The following is a 27,885-nucleotide window of genomic DNA, read 5'->3' as shown; positions in this document are numbered from 1 at the left end:
TAATTTAACACATCCTTGTTGAATAAAAGTATTAATTTATTAAACCCCCAAACTTTTGAATATTGAGTATTTCTATTTTATATATATTAAGAAGCAAAACTCTTTTCAAAAGCAAAAAAAAAAAAAATGTATTTTTTTTGCTTCCTCAAATATATTTAGAATATCAAAACTTAGATGTAGGGCAAATTCTAAATGGAAGTGAGCATCCCTATGCCCTGCTCCCTTCGAAGGGCAGAGCCATTTGAAGCGTGTTCTTTTAAGGGTGTAGGGCATTACTGTCTTGTATAAGCATTTGGAACTCCCTTGCAAATCAAATGACTGACCAAATGTTAGTTTGACAACACTGCACATGCGCGCAGCATTCAGCACTCCATCAGCTGTTGCAAATAAATATTGCTTCTCATTATTATTTTATTTACAAATTGTCTTTCAGTGCCTTATTTACTTTTAAACTTTTTCAAACTAAACGTGCTTAAACTTGCTTACACTACCATCTTACTGACAAACTTTTTTTTTGTATCATATTAAAGACAAATTTAATCAGCCTATTCTACTTATGTTTCTATGTGAAGTTAAAATCAACCTCAATTTTGCTTTAAAAAGCATCGCAAGATATGACCATGCCATGTCCCTTTACTAACAGACTTCTGGAAGGGCCCTTCGTGGAGGGAATCAGTTGCTCACCTTCCCTACAAATGGTGTCCTCTTCCCGAAATGGCCTTGAAGGGTGCAAAAAAGCTGTTTGGAACTCGCCCGTAGTCTTTGGCCTTAAATGCAGCAAGCGTGGCTTCAGAGAAAATGGAGGGGAATCCCCCTCTTAGATGACTAAGGGGGATTGTGTGTGGGGAAGGGTCATTTTTTAGACTTTTGTTTTATTATTATCTCACCTAAATGTTTGTTCAGTCATTTTTGTTTTTACAATGGTATAGCCTAATTTACAACCCGAATTCCGGAAAAGTTGGGACGTTTTTTTAATTTTAATAAAATGAAAACTAAAAGACTTTCAAATCACATGAGCCAATATTTTATTCACAATAGAACATAGATAACATAGCAAATGTTTAAACCGAGAAAGTTTACAATTTTATGCACAAAATAAGCTCATTTCAATTTTGATTTCTGCTACAGGTCTCAAAATAGTTGGGACGGGGCATGTTTACCATGGTATAGCATCTCCTTTTCTTTTCAAAACAGTTTGAAGACGTCTGGGCATTGAGGCTATGAGTTGCTGGAGTTTTGCTGTTGGAATTTGGTCCCATTCTTGCCTTATATAGATTTCCAGCTGTTGAAGAGTTCGTGGTCGTCTTTGACGTATTTTTCGTTTAATGATGCGCCAAATGTTCTCTATAGGTGAAAGATCTGGACTGCAGACAGGCCAGGTTAGCACCCGGACTCTTCTACGACGAAGCCATGCTGTTGTTATAGCTGCAGTATGTGGTTTTGCATTGTCCTGCTGAAATAAACAAGGCCTTCCCTGAAATAGACGTTGTTTGGAGGGAAGCATATGTTGCTCTAAAACCTTTATATACCTTTCAGCATTCACAGAGCCTTCCAAAACATGCAAGCTGCCCATACCGTATGCACTTATGCACCCCCATACCATCAGAGATGCTGGCTTTTGAACTGAACGCTGATAACATGCTGGAAGGTCTCCCTCCTCTTTAGCCCGGAGGACACGGCGTCCGTGATTTCCAACAAGAATGTCAAATTTGGACTCGTCTGACCATAAAACACTATTCCACTTTGAAATAGTCCATTTTAAATGAGCCTTGGCCCACAGGACACGACGGCGCTTCTGGACCATGTTCACATATGGCTTCCTTTTTGCATGATAGAGCTTTAGTTGGCATCTGCTGATGGCACGGCGGATTGTGTTTACCGACAGTGGTTTCTGAAAGTATTCCTGGGCCCATTTAGTAATGTCATTGACACAATCATGCCGATGAGTGATGCAGTGTCGTCTGAGAGCCCGAAGACCACGGGCATCCAATAAAGGTCTCCGGCCTTGTCCCTTACGCACAGAGATTTCTCCAGTTTCTCTGAATCTTTTGATGATGTTATGCACTGTAGATGATGAGATTTGCAAAGCCTTTGCAATTTGACGTTGAGGAACATTGTTTTTAAAGTTTTCCACAATTTTTTTACGCAGTCTTTCACAGATTGGAGAGCCTCTGCCCATCTTTACTTCTGAGAGACTCTGCTTCTCTAAGACAAAGCTTTTATAGCTAATCATGTTACAGACCTGATATCAATTAACTTAATTAATCACTAGATGTTCTCCCACTGAATCTTTTCAAAACTGCTTGCTTTTTTAGCCATTTGTTGCCCCCGTGCCAACTTTTTTGAGACCTGTAGCAGGCATTAAATTTTAAATGAGCTAATTAAGTGGATAAAAGTGTAAAATTTCTCAGTTTAAACATTTGCTACGTTATCTATGTTCTATTGTGAATAAAATATTGGCTCATGTGATTTGAAATTCCTTTAGTTTTCATTTTATTAAAATTTAAAAAACGTCCCAACTTTTCCGGAATTCGGGTTGTAGTTGCACAGTATATTATAAACAGTAAATTATATATAAAAAAAATTATATTCAAGGCATTTAAATGAATACTTTTAGTAAATGTACAGAAGCTATCACTATCACACTTTTGTAACTTTTAGGTACTACAATGTACACTTTAGGAGCTTATATGTATCTTTAAGGTACCAATATGGACTCAGGTACAGGTGTGCATTTTGAAAAGGTACCACCTTTTTTTATTTTCTCGGAGTGTACCAAGTTCCTGCAATTTTGCAAATTTCTAGTTTATTCCCATAAATCAATCCCCTTTAATTTCCATATATTCCCATAATTCCCATAGAAAGTTTCCATTTTGCTACCGTATCGTCACGTATAGAGGTGTTTGGCTGCTTTACAAAGGTGAGATTTACGAGGCTTAAAACGTAGGTGAGTGTCTGAGACCTGCTCAGCCCCTCGTGTAAAAAATGTCCTTCGCATTTGCAGATGACTTCACAGTATGTTTGATTACTCCCGACCTTGATGCAAAGCTCCAGTATTCATGTTTTGTTGTTACGACGAGGTCGGTAGCTGTTTAGTATTGGTCTGGGGAGTCTACCTGGATGTTGGCGGGGGACTAAGGGAGTGCCTGTATTTTAACTGTTAAACCTTGTTAGTTACACACACTATACCAATGCTCTGAGTGAATGGACGGTACAGCCATTGTGGAAAAAAATCTGGGTTAGCAACTGAAAGGTTGTAGGTTTGTACACTGTTGGGAAAAAAAAGTGAACCAATTGGAGCTTTATGGGTACAACAGCTTGTCACTGGAAGGGTATCCTCAAAGGTAAATAAAAAATGTCATTAAAGCCATATACAGCTTGTACTCACTGAATCTAAACAGTGTTCCTCCAGGACAATAGAGCTAAATAAAACACAAAACAACACAGGACTACGAAACTGGGCTAGGCTACACAGACTAAATTACATTAGATTAAACTAGAACTAAAAAGAACTAAAATAAGATCTAAAATTAAGAACTGAAGATATAAATGATAGTTACTATGGTGATAAAATGTTAGTTAAGTCAAAGCAATGTTATGTAGGGATGTATAATATATACAGCACCGTATCCGCTGTTATTTTAGGATTACTTATATACTATTATAGTGTTTATTAATATTTTAAATTTGCTTTTTTATTTTATTTATACTCTCTAAAAACACTGGGTTAAAAACAACCCACTTTTGATTATTTTTAACCAAGGAGCTTGGATAAATATAGGACTGAAAACATTTTAAGTTTATTTTACCCAGCAAATTGGGTTATTTATTTATTTTTTCTGCACTTTATTGTGTGCAGATTTATTGTTAATATATATGGTGGCTGCCTCCATAACCTGTCCATAAACAAACAGTAAACAGCATAGTATTTATATTCTGTATCTTTGTGGATGAAATCTTTTATTTTATGCAAAACATCAACCTTTTCCATCACACAAAAAGACTTGATGCGACACTCATTTAGGTGTTTCCCCAACTGGGGTTTGTAAAGCTAATTAATAAATCATATAATAAATCATTATATCATGTCAAATTAAAATAAATAAATGTGTTGTTAAATTCTTGAAATATTAACTTACAATCTCTCACAATAATTACACATACCCCCTGGTACAAGTTAGGGATGCTCCGATTCGCCTTATTTTGCCTCCGATACCGATTCCGATTTTGTTCTCCATTAAAGGGGTCATATGATGCTTTTTCAAAGATAATTATTTTGTATATTTGGTGTAACAGAACATGTTGACATGCTTTAATGTTAAAAAACACATTATTTTTCAAATACTGTACATTATTGTAGGTCCTCTACGCCCCGCCTCTCTCAAACGTGTCATTTTCTACAAAGTCCCTCCTTCCGACAAGCGCAGTCTGCTCTGATTGGCCAGCTGACCCAGTGCATTGTGACTGGCTGAACACTGCAAGCACTTGCAAATGTCAATTATGGAAATGTCATGCCCCTTTCCATAATCACAAGCTTCATATTTCAAAATAAATGTAAAGACAGTTAATAATGTCCTTATTTTTACCATCAGTTCAATCCTGAAAGGGGAACACAGTCACGTGACAGACACAGTGATGAAGCTTGTATGTGTTTGCAGTACACAAGTAGGGCTGGGCGATATATCTGACGATATGATCATGCAAATTTAGTCAGTAAATCTGGTTCCGTGATTAGCGCTAAATCACCATCACCTTCTTTCAAATGGAGCGGTACTTAATTGACAGAGCTGTAGATCACTGACAAGCTACGCAATATCGCATTCATTATCGAAGGCGATTCATTTGCGATAATGAACACGATATTGCGTAGCGTTGCTTTTCATGTCTGCGGATTGAAGCGACCTCAATAACATGATATTTAGCCCCTGGAATGCAAATTTTACTGGATGATCCCTGGCGAAAAATCTGCATTTTACTCCCCGGATTGCGATTTTTGTTGGGGAACCCCCCTCGAAACCTAATTGGGTGGGGTTTTTTGTGAAAACCAGGAAACCCTTGTTATAGCATGCAACGCTTTGCATTAAAAAGTGCAAAGCACAAGGAGGAGAGAAACTGATGCGTAGTGTATTATATCTGTGCAACAGTTATTGAGCCTTTCTTTTAACAGTTATAGTCTTTCTACGGCCGTGACTTTTCTCACAGACAAGAGAATCTTCTGGTAAAAAGATAAAGCAAAATCATAGACATTTATTTACAAATTAAGTATAATAATGGGAACACAAAATGATCTTGGAGAGAACTTTACCGAGCTGACTGTCGTAACCGAATGCGACCCGAGTTTAAAGGCTGAACGAATGACTGACAGCCACAGCGGAGAAAAAAGTTTGTGTGAAGTTTAATGTAAGGACTCAAATATTTATATGTAGCTCACATTAAGCTATTGTATGGCTTCATAAGTAACACAGAATAATATGCACAATCTCGGATTTGGATCGGCCATCTCTGACCGATACCCGATCTTTCAAAAATGGCAGTATTGGAGCCGATAGACCAAACAGAAGAACACATTGTCTCACACGCACACTGTAGACTTGTGTGGCTTAAAAAAAGACTTGCATAACATATGACAGTTACAGTAACTTGAGACAATGCCAAATAAGACCTCTGTGCTGACCACAGACACCCCCGACTGGGTTAGAGGTGTGGCTGAATCAGTGTTCAGATAGGCGCGGAAAACAATAAAATTACATGTTCTACGGAGCAATTAAAAGGACATGTCTAGCCGTTTGCTAGCATTTGCCTGTTACATTACAATACATTTCACATTTCACTTACCACATAAACAGAGTAAGAAGAGTTGACTGATGGCGAATGATTTGCAGATCCTGAGCACCACTGACAAAATGTATGGTAAAATGTATGGTTCTTGTAAAATGTATGGTAAGTACTGCCGAGTGCTGCTCCATACATGTGATCGTGAATCTCGAATGTGGAAGTAAAAAGCAAGTGCGCGTTTATAAGCAATTTCAATGCCCCACATATTAATAACGGCTACCTGATGCCCGCAGTTTATATACAGTAGTAGAATTTCAATATTGGTGAAGCCCTCATTTTATGCGCCAATATTGACTAATATTTTACAGCATAGTGTTTGTTTTTAGACTATAATTCTGCTGTTTGCTCAACTGAAGATCTTTATGCATTTCTTCATTATGGTTTTATAGACTATCCCAATTACTCTCTATAAATATGTCCCCGTTTGGCATGCACAGTGTACTGTGTTTTTGTTCCTCTCTCAGTCCCCCTCAGTTTACCCTTGTTGTCATTTAGTCGTTGTCTATGCAGAGACTATTAAACGAAGCACTAAGGTTAGGCACAAAATGTTGGCTCGATGTGCTCTCCAAAGGCACAGTTATGGTTGTCATAGTGATCATATTTTTTTGCAATCATTTGTCACCCAGATACTGTAGGGTTGAATTAGAAGCACCTGGTTACACTGACGTGAAGCGTCGAAAGGGGAGAGGTGAACAACTATTCCCGTTTACTTCTGTGACACGGCATGTTTTCAGTCATACGTGGGTGCTGTCAGCGTTATCTCGCTCATATGTCTTTACCTTCGTAAAATCGAGATGGCTATCGGCGTGACAAAGAGCACTAGGACCGAACAATGCGGCGCTAACCATCGGCTGCCCCGGCCACCGTTTAACATGGAGATTGGAAAAGGAATCAGCTTCCTCTCTTTCAGGACCTGCATGTAAATGAGGTTAGCCTCTCCTGCTGTGCCACCGCTCTATCCCCCACTCTCCTCTCCAACTCTAATGGCTGCAAAACTGCCACCCCCATTCTTCAGGAAGAAACCGGGACCAATCCTGATTAGTGCCCTTGTCTTGAGTGACAGGCTTGGATCCAAGCAGGCAGTGCCGTGGGCGCCACTGCCAAGATACTGTCAACCCAGTATCACTGTAAAAAAGCCATCCCTTTTCTTCAACCCCCCCCAGCCACACATATACCTCCTCCACTGTCTCACACACCCCCTCATATTCTCTCTCTCTGTCTTTCTGGGTGGCTGGCTAGTCAAGCTTGGCTGCATCCCTCGCCTGAGCTACTGGGACAAAGTGTGATTTACAGTAGTTGGAGAGTTTCCCTGTCAGCTCTAACCTGTGTGCATGCTGTCTATCTGAGTAGGCGGCAGTAATGCTGTAGCAACAGCATATTGTGGTGTTAGCGTCATAGCACCTAGCTGAATCCACCCCTGCTTCCTGTCCCCGTGCTATCTACACAGAGCCTTACTTATTATCTTATGTCTGTGAGTGTGCGGGCACAGAGAATTTTTCCATTTTCCTTTCGTTTCATTTTTCACGTTGTTGTAAATGTAAAATCTTCAAGGCCTTTGAGCTCTGGTCTCAATGCCCCACTTTTATGCTCTTAAAGAAACACCACTGAAGTGTACGGTGGATCCCATTAGTTAGCATCTCACGGATGATTATGAACATGCAGATCTGCCAACTTTTTGACGGTACATCTGAGATTACTAGTCCAGGCGCTGTCTTTTTTTTTTCTTTCTCTCCATCTCTATAAATGGAAGTTGGGGAAATAAACAAGAGTGCAAAAGGGCGCTTCATCTACAAAGAGGAATTTCAGAGGTCTGTAAGCCAACAGTATCTCAATCTCTTCCAAGAACTCATCTCCTTCCTGTTTCACCTCTGGCACCCTGCCCAACATGCCCACAGACTGCTGAGGTCATGCAGAAAACACACAGATGGTAATATGTAGTATGCTTTGATAATACATGTTGAAGAAGGCCTGTGCTAATGTGGAATACCGTAGGTGACTGATTTGTTTAATATGAGTGTTGGATACAATGGATCGGAATTACAAAAAATCTCAGCATTCAATTTAACCATTTTGTATATGCAGTGTATTACACCAAGTATCCTATTAAAATAGACTGTAGCTTGTTGATCTGTGTTTTACTTGACTGTTGCAAGTAACACTTTTACATTTAGTCAAAATTTGAGTAATTTGCTTAAAAATCTCTCTATTACAATTGACATTTTTAAAGAATAAGCAAATATGACAGAATCTGCAATTTGTGGACAGAAAATGATAGTGTCAGCTGAGTGGGAGCACTTCACTTAATATTAGAAAAATAAGAATAATGTTAAGAAGCGGTTCTGAAAAATGCACTTACACTAACTCACAAATAGATACAGTATATGTGTTTAATGGGATGTGATTTCATGTCTTATGTGATCAGTTAAGATGCTAGGGTTGGGTATATGTTACAGCACACTTTTGTCATGATTTGATACATTTGTAATGTTTCATTATATCATAACTGATTTTTGACTGAGAGAGAGAATCAGTTTTTGAGTGAGAGAGAGTTGTAATCTGTGGTGTCAGTGTTAATCTCTCTCATGCAGTTCCCTTCACTTTTGTCCATTACTATGAAGTGTCTCAGACGGCACTGAGAAACGCCGGTTGCCAGTTTATGCTTATTTAGACTTCCTGCTTCTTCATTAACTGAACTGTGGGAAACAATATGAATGAACTAGGATCAATATGAGAACCTTGAGAATGTTGCAATATTTCAAGAAAATAAATCGTGACTTATCGATATATGATTGTATTTGCAGAGTCTCAGTTTTGTCTTGACTGATTGCCCATTTTCTTCAATGCTTAGAATGGTCATTCTGAGAGCCCCCTAATTAACAGAATTACTTCCCACCTCTGGTTCTGCGTTAGTCACTTGTGACGATGTGTGGCTGGTGGCTGTGCAGTGCGTCCTTCCCACCATATTGTCGGCCGGCGGCTAATAAGGTAGCACTGACCGGGCGGACAGGCTCATTAGCATCGCCTGCGGCCGTGGCAACACCCGCCAGGGCCCAGTTGGACACTTAATTACTGTCACCACTTTTTATCTCCCCTTAAAAAACCCAGCCCCAAACCCCCCGAATGCCACCGGCACTTGCTTCTACAATCCACAGAGAATGCTGGGAAAGTATAGATGCCAAAGTGTTGGTTAGTTAGCCTGCAACATTCGATAGATGCCCTCACTGAGGCACTGCAATATCTCTGATATAGTTAAAGCTATTCAACCCGAGTCTCTCATGCAAGACTGCGCGAGTGTGTCTTTTCAATGGAATCAGTGGAATATTGATGGCTCCACCCCACCTTAATCAACTAATGGCCTCTCCCTCTCTCCTTCACTCTGCTGAAGCAGCCACCCTCCTACCCAGCACAGCCTTTCTGTGCCCTTTCTGCGACTTCTGGGTCAGGCAGGCCGATTTTTATGCCCGACTGAGTCACAGAATAGCCTCAGTGTTTTGGTAAGCAACCATATGCAAGTCATGTGGCTGCTGGCCCTAATAGAGAACGCTCCCATCCTCCTCCTTGGCCTTTTGACTTATTGCATCTAACAGCTGAGATGTTGTGGCATTAACTGTATAGGTGCCAATGGCTGTTGTTCATTATATCCATGTACTGATGCAAAAACAGAACAAAACAGAATTAACAAGGTCCTTGAAATCAAGGAATCAAACTGAAATCAAAATTGACCATATTTACTTTGTTTGCCTAAATTGATCGTTTTGTGGTGAACAATTCATCCATGCAAGTCAATCCACACACAAAAAAAAAATTTGTCTTCATAATCTTTAATCAAAATCTGAAAATGCATTGCATTGGAGGACCTTCCCTGATGACGTAGGTTTGATGGTTTGGGTGTCTGCTTAGCATCCGTAACCACGCTCCTCCAACTGACAGTAGACAGGCTGCCGGTGTTTGCGAGCATTGACAGCGTGTGAAAGGAGAGATGGCGAGGAGGTGCATTTTTGGTTGTGGCACTCACAAAACACTTTTCCCATTCCCTAAAATTCCAGTCCAGATGGCTCAAATTTTTACATTTCGAGGAAGAAGGGATAACAGAGGTCACGGATGTGCTCGAAGCACGAAATGGGGTTTGTGAGATATCTGTCATTAACTACTTTTCTAGATCCAATCAGGTACTAGTTGGAAAATATAGCCAAGCCCACTATTTTTCCTCATTTAGTATTCCGTTTCTCTCTGAAATACGTCACAACACTGGAGAAAAGTAGTTTGCAACTTCCGGTTCACGCGGACTTTAAGATGTTTTCCAAGTCTAATTGTAATACAAAGAGCAAATATTATGTGCCCAATTGTCTATAGAGCAATATGGTAAAAATACTGATTTCTACATAAGGATGGTTCACTCAACATTTGGCCATCGTTTATTGACACTCATGCTTATCGTGTTTGGCGAATGAAGTACACTACCGGTCAAGTCAGTACAATTTTTGTGTTTTTGAATAAAGATACTCATCAAGCCTGCATTTATTTGTATAATTGTATAATTACAGTACAATATATGCAGTAATATTACTCCATATCACCGTCCAAAAGAGCGAATTTGAATGGGTTTAACATTCCCGTTAAAGAATTTCCAAAATAAAAATTCCCTGATATTTTACTCACCCCCATGTCATCCAAGATGTTCATGTCTTTCTGTCTTCAGTCATACAAAAAGGTAGGGTAGGGTGAAAATCTCCATCCCATTTCTTGTCCAACTTCAAAATCGTTTAACATAGTTGCATAGTGGCATTTGAATTTTTATCATGCAGATTACAGTATAGCATGTATATGCTAACCTTTATTTAGAGAAAATAATTATTAATTTGTAATATCTGTTGGCAGGTTTTTTTTTTAAACTAAATTGGCTGAAATCTGTCTGGTAGGCTAAAAAGTTCATTTCAGAGCTTGAATCTAACACTCTTCTTTCTTTTCATGTTTTGTTGAGGTTATGATTTGCATTTAGCACTTGTGGTTGTAGGGTTGTAGGGTCATGTCTGCAGCAGCACACAATCATAAGCTCAGTTTAGCCACAAGAGATACGAGCACCAAGTCTCAGTGTGAGTGACTGATAACAGATCTGGACCACAGTGCCTCCCGCAGCTGTTTTTCTGGCCACACAAAGTCATGCTCACTATTATGCCATTAAACAAACCTCTCAAAGGCAGACGGCCAGTATCTTGTCCCTTGTCTCAAACTGTCAAGCTTGTTGCTACGTGATAGCATTGTTGCCGTCTCAGCTAACTACCAGGGTTTTGTTCCCGTTTTTCAAGCCACATACGAGTGTGTGTGCGTTGTAGAGGCAGGGGGTTGTTTCAGACAAAGCCATGCGGAACTGGGGCCTGAGCCGTGACCTTGGGAAATGTCAGGCCGCCCACGGAGTGGCTTGCCTGTGTCTGCCTCTCTGGTGCAGCTAGGAACAAGAGTGGTGGGGCGTAGCACAGCCTAGCTTAACCTAGCATGGCGAGAGCAGGGTTCAGTCTGAGTTTCTACCAATGCCTCAGAGACCTCTGGTCAGCAATCTAACCATTTCTCACAAACAACATTATGGGCATTACTGCCCGTCCTCCCTTGTGTCACATGGAAATGGGTCATGCCTCACATACTTCAGTCTTTTGCTCAGGTGACTGAGAGCTCGCTCAGTGAAATGTACTGGTGATGTGCATTAAATGCTCAAACCTTTAATGATGAGGTACGGAGGTACGCTTGCACATAATTGCATTCACATCAAGGGATGTGTGTGTGTCAGGTTTATATCTTATTTTATTTTATTTTATTTTTCAAGTTAAGAAGCATGCTCTGCTGTATTGTTAGTATCATGGTGCATGGTCGCATGGGGTCGTGGCGGTTGCCAACCCTTTGGACCAAAGTAAGCAGTGCTGGCCAGATGTGTGTTGACTGTAATGATCCCTACGGGTCGACGGGATACCGTTGCCAGGCAACGGCTTTTCCTTTTCCCTGTAAACAGAGAGCTTACTTGCCAGGCTTATGTTGGGGTCGGCAAGGTGAGACCAGCCTTTGTGTGTGCGAGCAAAAGGCGAAGAAAAGATGCTCAAATGAATTTTCTTACAGATCATATTCCAGTGTCACAAGTCCCCATCCTTTTTTCCTGTTGTCTCCAGGTCTTGTTCTCTTGAACTTTCACTGAGGTGTGAGGATTTAATTTGGTCAAGTGAACAGACAGAAAAAACCTCACTTGATAAGTTTTGACATCCTGCCTCATCTAAGTTTGTTGCTTTCTGACATGCTCTTGTGGACGGATTGTTAATATGTATCAGGAATATTCTTTGTTCGCCCTTGTCTGGCAAGCTGTAATGTTTTGCTTATGAATATTGATACATGAAGTGTATATTAATGACCCTCGGTGACCTTAACCCTATCCTTATTGGCTCACTTGTGCTATCGACAAGCTCATAAATATTAATCCAGTTCTGTAACCTCCATTACCCTAATCTTTGCTGTCTAGCCTCCCGGAAGGGCCTGTCACCATGGTAACCCTTTTACTACACTCTTTTAGACCCTTGAAAAAAAAACGTGGTTGAAAAAAAGAATTCAAGGCAAGTTATTCCACTGTGCCTTATGAGGGATGTGTCAGATACTCACCAGGGCAACTCTCAATTGTATTATATCACTCATCATTTTAGATTTTTTTTTCAAACTATCCATTTTAGTCCTAATGAGAAAAGTCACTTGAAAAAGGTCAGTCAATGGCTGTAAGGACAATGCTGTCAGCATTATATATATATATATGTTAATAAGATGCTCGTTTTATATAATACAACAAATGATAATAAAGTATTGTCAGTTGTCTTGCTGGAAAATCATTTGAATAAATCATGTTTTTTTCCCATTTCACAGATGTGGACACAGTAGAGGATGGAGGGCCAGAGGCTGGCTCAGTAGAGGAGGACAGCTGGTTTGGGAATACTTCCGACAGCCCCTCTGAATCGTCCTATGGTGATGTGCAAGATGAGCTGCGGGTTTCCCCGGACGATGTTCCCCAACCGGACCACGACATCTCAGCCGAGAGCTCCCTGGGCTGCCCGACGCCAGTTCAGCGAGCTTCCATGGAGCTGCTGGGGCTGGACAGTGGGATCCTCTCGACCAGGGACATGCTTTCCTCTGAGGTGTCTTCTCTTTACAGAGACTCCAGCCAGGCCCTGGGCAAGCCCCTCAGCAGCAACCTGCGGCGTCTCCTGGAAGCTGGCTCAGTGACACAGGAGGGAGGGGACCTGACCGGCCATGTAATGGGTAGAGGACCAGAGTCGCCCCCAGTCAGCTTGGTACTATCTCCATCTTCACATCACGCACAGCAGCTGAGTGCCCTGGCGAGGAGGTTGGCTAACAGCAGCAGCAACAACAGCGGCAACTCGAACTCTGCATCACCTGCGCCTGTAGCAACTGTCAAACAGGAGCCCTGTGACCCATATGGCCCCAGCAATGGCCCTAACTCAGGCAACACTGGCTTCGTATGGGTAGGAGTTGCAGATAAATGGCCATCAACTAGTTGCTCAGCACGCAGTGGCAGCAGCCTATCACCAGACTCAGCTATCCAGAAGTTAAAGGCAGCTGCCAACGCCGTGCTCCAAGACAAGAATGCAGTGGCTTCCTCCAGCTCGGCATCTTCATCCTCCTCTTCCTCCTCATCATCCTCTTCAGTCAACTCCTCCTCAATGGCAGCCCTGGGTACTCGCTCTGATGACACGGTGCGCTTTGAACCGTTCGCTTCACCCTTCAGTCCGCAGTCAGCCAGCTCCACGCTTGCTGCTCTCTCAAAGAAAGTGTCTGAAAGAAGTCAGCAGCAGGTGGGCTCATCTGAGCATCAACCCTCAGCTGGCTCCTTTCTCTCTCTGGTTTCCATGACCTCCTCAGCAGCTCTGCTAAAGGAGGTGGCCGCACGAGCAGCGGGGAACCTTCTAGCTGATAAGAAAGAGTCGGCATTAGTACTGGGAGCCTCTGAAGATGTCAAGCCCCTGTTAGACAGGAACCAGAAGGTGCCCACCCCAACCCAGGCCATGGATCTTCTGCTGCCAACAATCCCCAAGGGAAGGGCCAAGCCCAGCAGTCAAGCAGGTAATGGTTTGTTCCCTAAATGCATGCTTTTTTGTAGGGCTGGGCGATATATCGAATATTAGCGATAATATCGGAATAATTTTGACGACGATGTACAATTTGAATATATCGGGAATATCGAATATTTCAAATTCAAATTTTTGCCGAATGTCCAAAAAAGGAACCTGTAACTGCTGACTGCTCTACGCCCCTCTACTACGAGAGCTTTAATGATAGCGGTTGCCAGATAACAAGAGTTTAAATCCCCGAATCAGAGCTCCACTCTTAAAAGGATACATTTTCTGCCCGGTGTTTGCTTATTTTAAGCAATCTGGCAACCATGCGCACGTGCTCACTCCTCATTGCGGAAGTGCCTCCGACGATAATCTGAAAACACTAACAAGCTGGAATTGAGCGATCTAATGAAAGCGTCGTTCAGCCGGTCTGTGTTCTGTCGTGAGATCTTGACTGTATTGTTTGCATTTGTGATCGCAAAATAAATGCACTTACTCGACCGTTGATGTTTGAATAGAGAAACATATTCTATGGCCATTTGGAATTACTATTGGGGAATTTCACTGATATGTTTACCAGTTTCCATAATATGCAAAAGTCTTTGGTATTCATTTATATATATTTATATATAAGAAATAGCTATGTGCTTCAGCAATAGCTCCCCATCTAAGAGGGTTTTTAGTGTCAGTAGGAACATAGTTTCATGCCACAGAGCTTCTCTTAAAACCGCAGACAGTTGACAGACTCGTGTTTTTAGCTTAAAAACTTGTTAAAAATATTAAAATAAAGTACTTATCCCAGTTGCATAGTTTAAATTGTGAATTGCATGCACTAAAAAGTTGACAGAATGCACTTTCTGTAACTGTTACTTAATTTGCACTGCTTCAGTTACATATAGGCCTACATGTATTCATTTAATAAAAAGCAGTAAGTGATCTCTTGGTTTAGTTTTTTTAACTGCTTAAATTAGCTGTTTAATCTAAATAGTTGTTTTTTTTTGTTTTTTTTTAATGGGCAAAAGAAAATCATGTTTTATTTTTTATTATTTAAATGCAAATGCAAACATATCGAGATATATATCGAATATCGTAAAAATTTTGACAATATCGAGATATAATTTTTTTTTATATATCGCCCAGCCCTACTTTTTTGTGCTTTTGAGGGGAAATTGCCAGGTGGTTTAAATTTGTATTTTTATTAATTAATTTATTAATTTATTTATTTATGAGTTTAACTGACGCTTTTATCCAAAGCAACTTACAGTGCATTCAGGCTAACGTTTTTTACCTAACATGTGTTCCCTGGGAATCGAACCCACAACCTTGCACTGCTAACGCAATACTCTACTACTTGACCCACAGGAACACTTAAATTAAATATCAAAACAAATATGAAATGACACTAGCTAAAATTGAAATTCTGTGATTATTGCTTAAAAAAATAGATGCATATATGACCACCTCTTATGCCACCCTGCAGCCAGGCTCACTTAATAAGACATACCAGAATCCATTAAATGCAGACCAGTTTCTTGCATCTGCATACACAGTAATGGAAGGTATCAGAAACACACAGTTGTGCGGTGCTTTGTGTCCCAGAATAACCAGGGAAACCGGGTATTTCAACTTTTCCACCAAGCACCACATGCTTTTAGAGAATGAATTAGCATTTTCATTCAGCCCTTCTTATATTTACATTTATTCATTTAGCAGACGCTTTTATCCAAAGCGACTTACAAATGAGGACAGTGGAAGCAATCAAAAACAACAAAAAGAGCAATGATATATAAGTGCTATAACAAGTCTCAGTTAGCGTAGCATGGGCTTTTAAATAATATAATAAATAAAAAGAAAACAGATAGAATAAAAAAAAAGAATAGAGCAAGCTAGGGTTAGAGGTCTTTACACACACATAGACACTATTCATTTTGGGCCACCTAACAACAACACCAAAAGGGACTTTAATGACATTGGATTGTAAGTGCATAGAAATTGATATGGAGTTGCTGGATGACTTTTTTGCCCATTAATTCAGTAGAGCATTTATGATGTCAGGCACTGATGTTGGACGAGAAGGCCTGGTTTGCAACTCTTTTTATCCATCAGTTTATCCCAAAGGTGTTTGATGGGGTTGAAATCAGTACATTGTGCAGGCCACTCAAGTTCTTCCACACCAGACTTATCCAGCTAAGTCTTTATGGACCTTGCTGTTTGCACTTATGCTGGAACAGAAAAGAGTCCCACAAAGTTGGAAGCATAGCATTGCCCAAAATGTTTTGGTATGCTGAAGCTTTAAAACTTCCCTTCACTCAAAGTAAGGGTACATTATAGTTATCATAGATTATCCCTGCTCCACCAAATGTTACAGTTGGAAAATTGTAGACAGGCAGGTAACGTTCTTACCTGGTATACTCGTCTGTCAGACTGCCAAACAGAGAAGTGTGATTCACCACTCCACAGAACACATTTCCACTGCTTCAGAGTCCAGTGGCGATGTGCTTTACACCCCTCCATCCATAGCCAATGTACTTGGTGAAGTAAGCATTGCATGTAGCTGCTCAGCCATGTTCTTAAACGCTTTCACCTTCCAATAATACAACTTACAGTTGACTGTGAAATATCTAGCAGGGATTCATTTTCACAAATTGACTTATTGCAAAGGTATAAATATATATTTATATTTAATTTACATCAAATGTTAACTATTGCTACAGATTACTAAGAAAATGTTATAAAAAAAATTGTAAATAAATCTAAAATGTCATGCTAGACAATTTCGAATAAGATAGTCATTAACTTCCTGCCTTGTGTTTTACATAAGAATAATTTCTTTACAGTAATAATGTTTTTTAAGGTACCTGTACCTAAATGTTTTGATTATTACAGTGATTTATTAGTGATTTAGTAGTGCCATAAGGTCATGCTTCGTCTGCAAGAGGTTGGCTGGAGAATCTGGGAAAGGTCTGTTAGCACAGTGGGGGTTTGCTGGAGTTGGCGGCACGTTCCCAGACCCAGCTCATCTCCCGCGGATGTGCAGCCTGCCAAACGGAGGCCGACAGTGTGTGTGCTCCCCATAGCCCCAACAGTCAGAGACCATCTCAGCAGATTCCCCCGGAATTTAGGTCAGGCTCGAGAGCCGGCACAACCATCAGAGTTTCCATTCAGCACAGGCCCTGGTTGAGCGCCTGAGATATGGCTGATCCTTTGCTAATTCTCAAACCTCTGTGGCTTGGAATCAGGGTTGACCGGAAGAAGCTGCAGACATAGAGAATAATGTCAAAGTCATGATCACAAGAGAGATAAATGTGTTGTAAATGACTATAATATGGCAGATTATGAAGTGTAAAGTTTAAATACTAAATAAGAACGCCTCAATTAAAATAATCATTGAGTTTTACCTGGCTTGTTTTTATGAATGTGAGATCTATAAGATGGTCACTCAAAGAGTTTTTGTCTGGTAATGAAACAATATCAAATGCACATTCAAATTTGAGAAACCAGCTAATGGCTCTCATTCCTTTCCCTTGATACCAAAGACCTTCAGTCTTTTTACCTCACGAGCAGTTTCCACAGTGATCTCGCCGGGAGAGGTTGAGCCACAGATGGTGGTTTATTGTTGCAAATAGGCAGTCTCGAAGTTTTACACCCCGGGTCAATGAATGCCTGAGCGCGGTAATTTCACCAAACACTGATTACCAGATGTTTTTCGAGGAACACGACTGGAATACTTATGAAGCCATCCTGACAGGCCCTCGTAGAATTTGTAATGCAATCATGCCAGCTTCTAATAAGACCAATTAAGCCCTAATGGACACCGGATATGGAGCCAACAACAATAATCGGCTTACTAAAAACATCCTTGTGTTTGGCTTCCTTTGTGAGGAGTCTTTGGCATTGATCGGAGTAATCATAGCTCACAATTTTTATCTCATTCACACCAATAGATGCAAGGTTGACAAGAGATATTTAGCCTACATGTTACTGGATGCCAAAGGGCTATCTGATAATGTGGCATTATTGTCCAGCTAATGGTTTTATGCAAATACTAGACATTTTTCCAACAATATATCACTAGCAACAAATACACAAAAATAATAACAAAAACAACACTTATAAAATGCGCGGTGGTAATAGATTGTGTTTTATTTTTAATTGCGGGTTTAGTATTTAACTCTATATGCATGCATTTTATTCATGTATTTAATTATTTATTTGTTTGTTTATTTATTGCAGGTTCTCCTGAGGATGGAGGGAAGCCCTTTCAGTGCCCAGTGTGTGGTCTCGTCATCAAGAGAAAGAGCTACTGGAAGAGACATATGGTGATCCACACGGGCTTAAAAAGTCACCAGTGTCCCCTCTGTCCCTTTCGCTGTGCTCGTAAAGACAATCTCAAGTCCCACATGAAGGTGACTTCAATCGCGGAGAGCAGAAATGCTTGTGCCATAAATCACATCATAACGTCTCTAGATGCAGATATTTTTTTATGATGCAAAATGATTCATTTCATATTTTTAAACAAATTAAGTATCAAATGATACCAAATAAAAACAATTAATCACATTTATAAATATTTGCAGGGAAAAGCCTCTAAATTAAGGTTATTCAGATATTATCGTGAATAGACATTATAAAAACTGGCCTTAAAAGTCAATAAATAGTTTATTTTCATATACATATCATTGAATGGAAACTTATTGTTGGCACAGCCCACAGTGATTAGAGACAGTTGAGAGGGCATTCACATCTTTTTTTTCTTTTTTTTTTAATCCGAATTAATCCATTCAAAATATTTCTTCTGTTGCTTTTCTCAGGTCCATCAGCACCAAGACCGAGGGGAGACTTTCCAGTGTGAGCTCTGCCCCTTCACATCCTCCCGCCACTTTAGCCTCAAGCTGCACATGCGTTGCCATCAGCACTTCCCCCGTCCCGACCTTAAAGTCAAAGAAGAACCCGGCACAGACACGGAGGAGGGCGAGGGCTTGCTCATGGGGGATGGTGGAGTCGCTGGTGATCAGGTCATGAACACAGATGCTTCCACATCTCCCACTGTGAGCCAACCTGATGGTCGTTTGCTGGCCTACCCTGCAGAACCCTTGAACCACGTCCAGATCAAGGAGGAACCCCAGGAGAGGGATGTGTCTGTGATGTCTCCCTTTGCCCTGTGTAGGGAGCGACCCAGCAGCAGCAGCTCTCTGGATCTGCCTGGGCTCAAATCCAGTCCACCGGGGCCTGGACCTACAGCTGCCTCTCTCTTCAGCCCAGATATCACCACCAAGACAGCTACGGACCTCCTCATGAAACTCTCAGGTAAGAGATCTCAGTTAAACCACAACGTAAAAGGTTGTGATGGAATTACATGCTTGATTATGTAAACCAGCTTGATTTATCCATAATTCCTTCCATTTAGGATGAATGAATTGCTAATATAATTATGGGTTGGCAAAGGCAGTAGAATTCGGCTTGCTAGATGGGAACACAAAGCCAAGATCCTGCAGGACTGTGTCTGCTTGATTAATTCTTAACCTCAGTTACTGCTCTACCATAGCGAGCCTGTTTATTATAGCTTCACTTTACCATCTTGATGCCTGATCCGTTTTTTTTTTTTTTTTAGGTCTGTCAGTTTTTTAACAGGTTATAATACATATTTAAGACTGCCATAAAAATACTGTAAGTCAGTGATTTTTTATTAATTCAGTTGTAGTCCTTGTTGAAGGCTATACAAGTACTTTACATTCAGTGCCATTTTTCTTGACACAGATGATAATTGGCTTTAGGTTGAAAATAATTTACAAACTATATCCTAGAATGGGGTGAATAATATGATTAATATTTATTATGGTTTAGTGATATAAGATTGCTAATTAATATGTTTCCAGAAATTATAAGAAAACGATATGGTTAAACTTTACATTTAGATTTGTTAATGCCGTAGATATCTGATCTAAAAATGAACAATCTTTTACAGCATTTATTAATCTAGGTTAATAATCCTAGATTAATATTTTATATTTTATTAACTATTATATGAAATTATAAATTGGTGTTTATTTAAACTGCCATTTAAAAGTTTGGTGTCAGCAAGATTAACAAAAAAAAAAAATCATACTTTTATTCAGCCAATAATAAAATTAAGACTAAAGACTCAAATGTTAATGTATACAATCTGAATTGTTAAAAATTAATTAATAAATCCAGACATTTTTAGCATTATTAATATCATTGAATGAGTCAAAGTGTTACAGACAATATCATAATCAGTTAATGCTTATGCTAATATTGAGGGGTTGGAGGGGAGGTATTTAGCTGTTAAAATACAAAAATCACAATTTCACTTGTTAATGTATTTAAGCTGCAAACTTTAGACCATTAAATACGTGTTGTTATAGCCGAAACTATAGGTAATTGTGAGACAGCAGTGAGATTGATGCGAGAGGGCTGACCAGGGGTTACCCAGAAGGTCGGCAACGGGGTCGCTGCACCCTCGCTTAATGCAGAGTAATTAGATTGAGATCTCGGAACAGGAAAAAAAAAGGAAAACCTTTGGAACATTAGATTAATTAAAAATTCATGCATAATTCATAATTAAAAAGGAATCCGTAATTGGAAATGATTAGCGCCCTTAGCTCCATCGTGTGACCTCTTGCCTGGATGCAGAGGGACTGTTCCAGCCTAGTTAACTTCATCTCCGTCTTGGTGGAACGTGCAGAGTCTGCGTTCAGTGCACTGCCGGCCCCTTGTCGCCCAATGGCACTGTGTTCCTGGACTCCCAAACAAATGGGTTTAGGTCCCAGAGGACTAGATAGACTCCTCAACAATGCAAAGCTGGAGTTAATGTATAGTGGCCATGTCCTGCTAGACTTCCATGCTCCACTGCTAACGGTGTGATAGAGATGGATCAGGATAGGCCTCAGTCAACTAGTTTGTTTAGATTTTTTTTTGGAGTTTGGACTTTACCTATAATTTGTACAGCAGTTCTTTAACAGGGATGATCTAAGTGACACCTTTTTTAGTGTGCTAAAATGGTCAGGATGCTGAAACTGTCTTTGAGAAGTTGCTTTTCTTAAGTCAGTGTCAGTCCCAACTTTTTTATCCCATTGCACACCACTAAGCACTGAAATATAGCAAAATTGCACAAACATGCATTGCTTCAATTGGCATAGTAAAACTGGATATTATATTAAAAGTAGTACTCACATTTAATGTGAAATGTGTGCGTTAGTCAACACTTTGGCATTGTGTTGGTGATTATAAAACAACAAATTTGCAGATCGTCGCTGTCGGGTGGAAACATGTCCAAAAACATTGGTTAAATATTTGTAAAAACCCACAAACGGATGTAAAGATTACCATAGCATTGATTTAAAAAATAATAATAATAAAAATGACAAAATATAATGGAGTTAAAAGTTTTGATAATTTTCCACACACACCTGACAACCTGTCATGGCACAGTGGTTGGGAAACGTTGTTTCTTAAGACATCTTCTATAAAGCAGTGCTTTACAGCTATCAGAGCAGTGCTTTTGTAACATGTTCACTTCCTTTTAAGACATTTCAATTTGAAGACAAGTTGGACTTCAAATCAGCTGCAGTGAGCAACAATCACATTTAGTCCCAGTGTTTTGTATTATGAACTTTATGATTTTGAGACTACGGCTCAAGTTAAAAACTATTTGAATGTCATTATTGATTAGTTGGAATGTGAGTTGCCCTGTCAGTTGAGTGTGCTGTTTAATGTACTCGCGAGGTGTTTTTCCACTGCATATAACTTGAACTGGATGGCTATTTTCTTATCCACCAATGTTGCAAATTCACATAAGTATTTCAATTAGGGCTGAAACGATTCCTCGAGTAACTCGATTACAAAAAATGATCGAGGCAAATTCCTCTGCCTCGAAGCCTCTTTTAATTTATTTTAAATCTCATGTCAGGTTCTTTAGCAACGATTTTTTTAATGTGACAATGCATTTACGTCACCCACAAAGCGGAAGGAGACACAAGCGCTGTGTCTGAAATCGCATACTGCAAGGAATCAGCAGTGTTTTGATTTGAGGGCGCGTGCAAAGATAAAGAGAACGTTGTGGCGTTTGTCCATTGCAAGATAGAGCTGGCATACCACAACTAGGGCCCTATGATTTCCGCGATGCAGAAAATGCAGAGGGAATCGCGGAATCCAGTCATAAAAACGGAATTTACAGTTTAACGCGGAATGGCTTGAAATTTGCCACATTTTGAATTAATTAATCAAAAATAGGTCATTGCACTTACATCAAATCACGATATGGACTAATATCTGTAAATATTAAGCCGGAACAGTCTATTTAAATATGAATCCTGCATGTTCTGCGTGTCTCTGTTAATGAATGGAGCAGAAGCGCGTCTTCCTTTATCACACACCCTTTGTTTACCATAAAGTTAAGTTTGCTTAATTTTCAATAATTAAAGGATAAATTAATGTTTATGTGTTTAATGTTAAATGTGCATCTCAGAAAATGCTTTATTTAAAACCCCAACTGAATGGCACTTAAATGCACTTAATTCATCTGTCAACTTTATTGTCATTGTTCACAGTACAAGTACAGACAGAGGAACAATGAGTAGTAATAATTAAATGTTTATTTTTGATGTATGCATTGCATTCTATGCATTTAAAAAATAAAAATAATTTTTTTCTAAAAAAAGGCAACTTAGTTGTTCATATTAAGAGACCCGGCCGGGAGTCTTATTTTCTCCTGCAAAAACACATTTTATCCGATTACTCGATTAATCGATGGAATTTTTTGGTAGAATACTCGATTACTCAAATATTCGATAGCTACAGCCCTAATTTCAATAAAAAATAAAAAAAACCATCTTGACTGCAAGTGGATCTCTGTTAAACTTTATCACCCACTTTTGTTTGTGCTTGTGTGTGTGTTTTTTTATCATTTATAATTCAAGTTTTTTTTATATTTAATATTGCCATTTTCCCCTAATTGGAACTGTAGATCACAGAGAATTGACAGGAAGCAAAGCAGGAGAGAGTGGGGTACAGGACTGGGAAATCGTGTGTCTGTTTGTTTATGTATGTATGTGTCTTTTTTATACAAATGATTGATTAAGTAATTATTTGTCACAGCCCTGCTTAGAAATCTTACATTTGTGAATCATACTGTTACAGTACCAATTAGGGATTTGCAAATGTAAACATTTTTATTTTTAATTTTTTGACTAGGGCTGCAACTTGTTTTGCACCAGTGAACATGGCAACGTATTTGTGCACATCCTCCACATTTAGTGTCTTGAGTGTTATCTGCTGTTGTCATACTCTCACTTGGGGTACACGAGGGAAAGAGAGAAGCAAAAAAAAAAAAAAGGGAAGGGAATTAGAGAACTAGAGATAATAAAGAATGAAGTGTAAAATAGTAGACTATACTGCTTTTAGAGTTCCCCAGGCAAAACACACACATGCTCACGCACACATGAGGTGAACCCTTGCCAACCTCTGACATAATTTGCCTATCATTTCTTAGGACTGCCTGGTTCTCCTCTGAGTTTCAGACCAATCCACTTTGATTTTCCTCTGTGCTGACATGACTGTCAGCCATCCAGTTGCAATACACATTTTGATTTGAAGATGAAAGCCGAGGAAATGCTTTGAAATGCAGGCTCCTGCACATGCTTGCTGGACCTAATTCAATAATGACAGTTCACACATTGTCTCTTCCTCTCAGAGAAAGTGACACTGGGTGTGACTCTGGTCATGGGCGAATAATTGCCTAGTACAACTGTGGGAGGTGTTGTAATTAGCCAATCCAAAGAACGAACAGACGCTGGACTGTTTTCTCCATCTGAATGGTTTTTGTATGCCCTTCTTCATTCATATGTTCCTTGAAGTCCTCGCCAGCCATTTCCGTCATCCACCATGCTACACTTGCACTCATAAGGGACCCCTGCTGCACCCAGCGTCCAGTGATGTGTGGCTGCACCGTTGCTGCTTCATGTAGCAAAGCCTTCCTACCGTAGCAGACTGTTGGCTGTTGTTGCCCCTTAACCTGCCACGTTAAGGCATCTTCGGCAGGAGCGCTGACCAATTGTCAGAGCTGGGAGCAGAGCTGCACGACAGAGGTGGAAAGCTAATGAAGTGGTCCAATAGTGGGCAGCCGCAACAGAGTGAGAGGTGACAGGGTACTGGACAGGGTGACAGGGTACAGAGATGAGGATGCAGGTGACAGCAACGGCAGATGACAGCCTCACCGACGAGAGCAGAGATAGCCCCAGTGTTGATGTAACACTGACCGGGGGCTTCACTCCAGTAACAGCAAGAGAGAGAGAGAGAGTAGAGACATTGAGAGAGAGGCTGCTTTCAGACAGAAACTGAATATGATTGTCTGTGCTGTTCAGAGCACAAAATGTGGTTATGTTCACACATTTTAGTGATATAAATGAAAGAGACAACTGTATTCAATAATCAGAGTCACTTACTTGAATGGAAAAAAAAATATTAAAATGTCTTGAAAATGACTGTTCGAAATTGAAGGGCATAAAAATATCAGTTAGTTTGTTGAGGACCTAAGTTCTTTTATATTGTACATCTTAATGAATCATCAGTAATTTTTCATCATTGCATCTCTGTATGGCACTTTATTTAGTTTAATATCGTAGGGATTCCACAATTCTCAATATAATATTGAATCGTTTGGTATGACATCCACGGTTCTATACTCACTTGTGAATTGCATTTAAATTCTTTCCATGTATTTTATTTCTTTCCAAATTACCTGTCTGTGTGCCCGTGAGTTCATACTTTAGGTTGAGGAAACGCCTCCCACTTATAACATGCATTTGAGAAAACAACACACCAAAACATTTTCTCTTGTGATCAGTCAGACATCAGTCAAATGTCTGAAATAACTTCCTTTTGTGAACTGATGTGGCTTCTTATCACAAAATGAGACAGAAAAAGTTTCTGGAAACTTCCCAGGGGAACTTTGAAAATATTTAAAGACGGAAACTTTATGCGAGTTAATTGGAAATTTGGGGAAATTTATAGAAACTATATCAAATACATAAATATCCTTTTTTATTTTTGTTTATAAAATGGGGGGTTGTGATACTTCATTAAAGAATCCTGAAAAAAGTACCAAAGGTTATAAAAAAATGTTTAGAAACACAACTGTTTCCAAAATTGATAATAAATCAGCATATGAGAATGATTTCTGAAGGATCATGTGGCACTGAAGACTGGAATAATGGCTGCTGAAAATTCAGCTTTGCATCACAGAAATACATTATATTTTAAAGTATATTAAAAACATTATTTTAAATTGTAGTAATATTTCACAATATTCATGTTTTCTGTCATTCTGTCAATTTTGTAGCACAATAGCTTACACACCACACAAGGAAGTTTTAAATATAAATGTATGTAATATTTATATAATTTACGTGAATACTTGCCAAGATTTTGACATTATTTTGTGTGTAGGATTCAATAAATGATCTGTGCATGTTCTGGAGGAAAGCACAGTGCATGTAGGGGCTGTGGTCTCAATGGCCCTGCAGAAAGTCGTCTGTCTTGTGTGTGCATGTGACTGAGAAATGTGCAGGGTAGAAATTCAACTGAAATGGCATTAAATCTGGTTGTTTTAACAAAGATTATACTGCAAGATTTTTTTTCTACATTTAAGTTCCCTGTTTTATGCTTACCTGCAATTTTGCAAATTCCCAGTTTATTCCCGTGAATTCCCATATATTCCCATTAATTCCCATGGAATGTTTCCAGCCCTGAAATTTCCTGGATTTTCACAACCATAGCTGGATGTCTCTGTACATATTAGGGATTTCCTGGAATGTCATGAGTTCTATTCAGGCGGGAAGGAAGTCGACCTGAAGTTGAAGTCGGCCGCGTGCCGCCATCTTGTAGCAGAACTTTACTTGCGTTAGCATCCCATTGACTCCCATTCATTTTGGCGTCACTTTGACAGCGAATAACTTTACATCTGAGCCGTTTAAAGACTCCATTTGTCCATTATTTATTTCTAAAGATACACGACAATGTATAAAGGGCTCCATTACCTTCTATGTTACATTATGGCTCCGTAGAAACAGTTTTTGTAAAAATAGGCTAACGATTGTGTTATAACCACTCGACTCTCTGTCGCACAGTAGATAAATTACCGTACAGACAGGAGGAGAAGCTCGCAGGCAATCGGGGAGACGTCAAAAGAGAAGCCCATAGATACAAGCCCTGGCATTACATTTTAAAATACTATACAAAATAATTAATCAGAATACTTACTCCTGCTCACTCACGCCAAAGAACTCCCCGCTCAAGCTCGCCGTCTCTGCAAGATTAACGATGGCAGTTTGCACGCACAGCTACTAGAAGATTTACATCTGTCAGACAGGTTGCTGATGTCATCAAGCTTAGTTTGAGTCTGCGCGTCAGAAATGGAAGTGCTAAAAATCGCTAAAAATGGGCTTCACTTGTCTCAATTGAGTTCCAATGGGGTCGCTGTGTCCATTTCTTTTACTGTCTATGGTTCTATTACTTCTATGATGTATATATTAATTTTGTGCGCTAGGGCACCCTCTGGCTTCCAGAATAAATTAAACAGACATTACATTTTTTTAGCACTAAAGAAAGGCCCATCCATCCTATTTTGTGTAAAAATAGGAAAAATAATACTGCTCATTTGTGATGCAAGTGTAAATAAAGAACTGATGTTTGAATAAGTACAGTGTTTTCTTTACTTAAGAAACACTATATCTATGAAGAGTGGAGAAGAGTCAGTTTTATATATCCTGAGCATTGCGCTTCATCTTTCATATCATGACATTTTGGCCAAATGCATTCAACAATAAAAAGTTGAGTGCCCATATAGTTCCAGTAATAATCCATGTCTCTCTCCAGTGTGCTGACGTATACAGGAGTCTTTGTCTCAAATTTGTTTTAAAATATTCATAAAAATCACTGGAGCCATTGGAGCCGAACTGAACCGTAAACCGTGATTAAAAAATTGAGGTATGAATTGAACCCTGGGCTCAATTGAACTTGTTGCATCTCTAGAATATTGATATATTGGTAGATATAAATATGTTTAAATATTCTTACATTAGCTATTTTAGTGGTAAATGTGGAAAACATGTAACATGTTATTAATTTAGCTAGTTTTTATATATATATATATATATATATATATATATATATTATACCATTTCAGAGCATTAAATGTCATCTAAAGACTAAAAATGCCAGGATTTTATTTTCCAGCCCTAATAGCTCCACAGAACAGTAGAGAAAGTGTGATTTGGAGATCCGACAATTTTGACATGTGTATTGTTTACTCACCCTCATGACGTTCTAAACCTCTATGGCTTACTTTCTTTTCTGGAACATAAAATAATATATTATGAGAAATGTCTCAGTGTTTCATTTTTGCTTCTTTTTTTATGTAACCAAAACTTTTCCATTACTGACATTCTCGTTTTTTGTTCCGTGGAAGAAATGAAGTCATACATATTTGGAACAACATGTCTGATGAACTTACTCCTTGATTGGATCCAGTTGTAAGACTTTCTGGTTTATGGAAGTTGTTATCTTTGATACATCATTCAGTCACTGTTGCTATGGTTACATGCATATTCACAGGGGCATGACTGCAGTTATTTGTCCATACATGCAGTATTTGAGCTGCTTCTGTGTGCTGTTATATGACCAGAACAGTTTAAGTGTCACACCTGTTTGTTTGAAAATGCTTTTGCCAATCCTGAAAACTGACTGTGTGAATGGAGCTAGAAAGATGGTAGCTTTCACATAAGACCTCCACGGTAGAAAATAAATTATGCCAAAGATGATTCGATGACAGGACGCAATTTGAAAGATCAAGATAGGCACTTGGGGATTACTCTTCTATGAAAGTCTAATAAAAGAGTCGGTAAACAGAAAGCGCTTATTTTCATTGAGCTTA

At 39.4% G+C, this 27,885-nt stretch overlaps 1 protein-coding gene across 5 annotated transcripts in view; it reads left to right on the top strand.

Moving 5' to 3' along the window:
• Positions 1-27,885, top strand: part of LOC132142542 (zinc finger protein 827-like) — a 74,264-nt gene that overhangs the window by 8,777 nt on the left and 37,602 nt on the right. For 4 of the 5 annotated variants that reach the window (XM_059552494.1, XM_059552493.1, XM_059552498.1 and 1 more), the window contains exons 2-4: positions 12,727-13,941; positions 18,168-18,340; positions 18,746-19,241. In XM_059552494.1, coding sequence (XP_059408477.1) covers positions 12,727-13,941; positions 18,168-18,340; positions 18,746-19,241 — 1,884 coding nt within the window. The remainder of the gene's footprint in view (positions 1-12,726; positions 13,942-18,167; positions 18,341-18,745; positions 19,242-27,885) is intronic. The other variant, XM_059552495.1, reaches the window with a different exon arrangement.

This window comes from Carassius carassius, chromosome 6, assembly GCF_963082965.1.
Source record: "Carassius carassius chromosome 6, fCarCar2.1, whole genome shotgun sequence".
In the NCBI taxonomy this organism is placed as follows: domain Eukaryota; kingdom Metazoa; phylum Chordata; class Actinopteri; order Cypriniformes; family Cyprinidae; genus Carassius; species Carassius carassius.
This window is presented reverse-complemented; position numbering and strand designations above follow the sequence as displayed.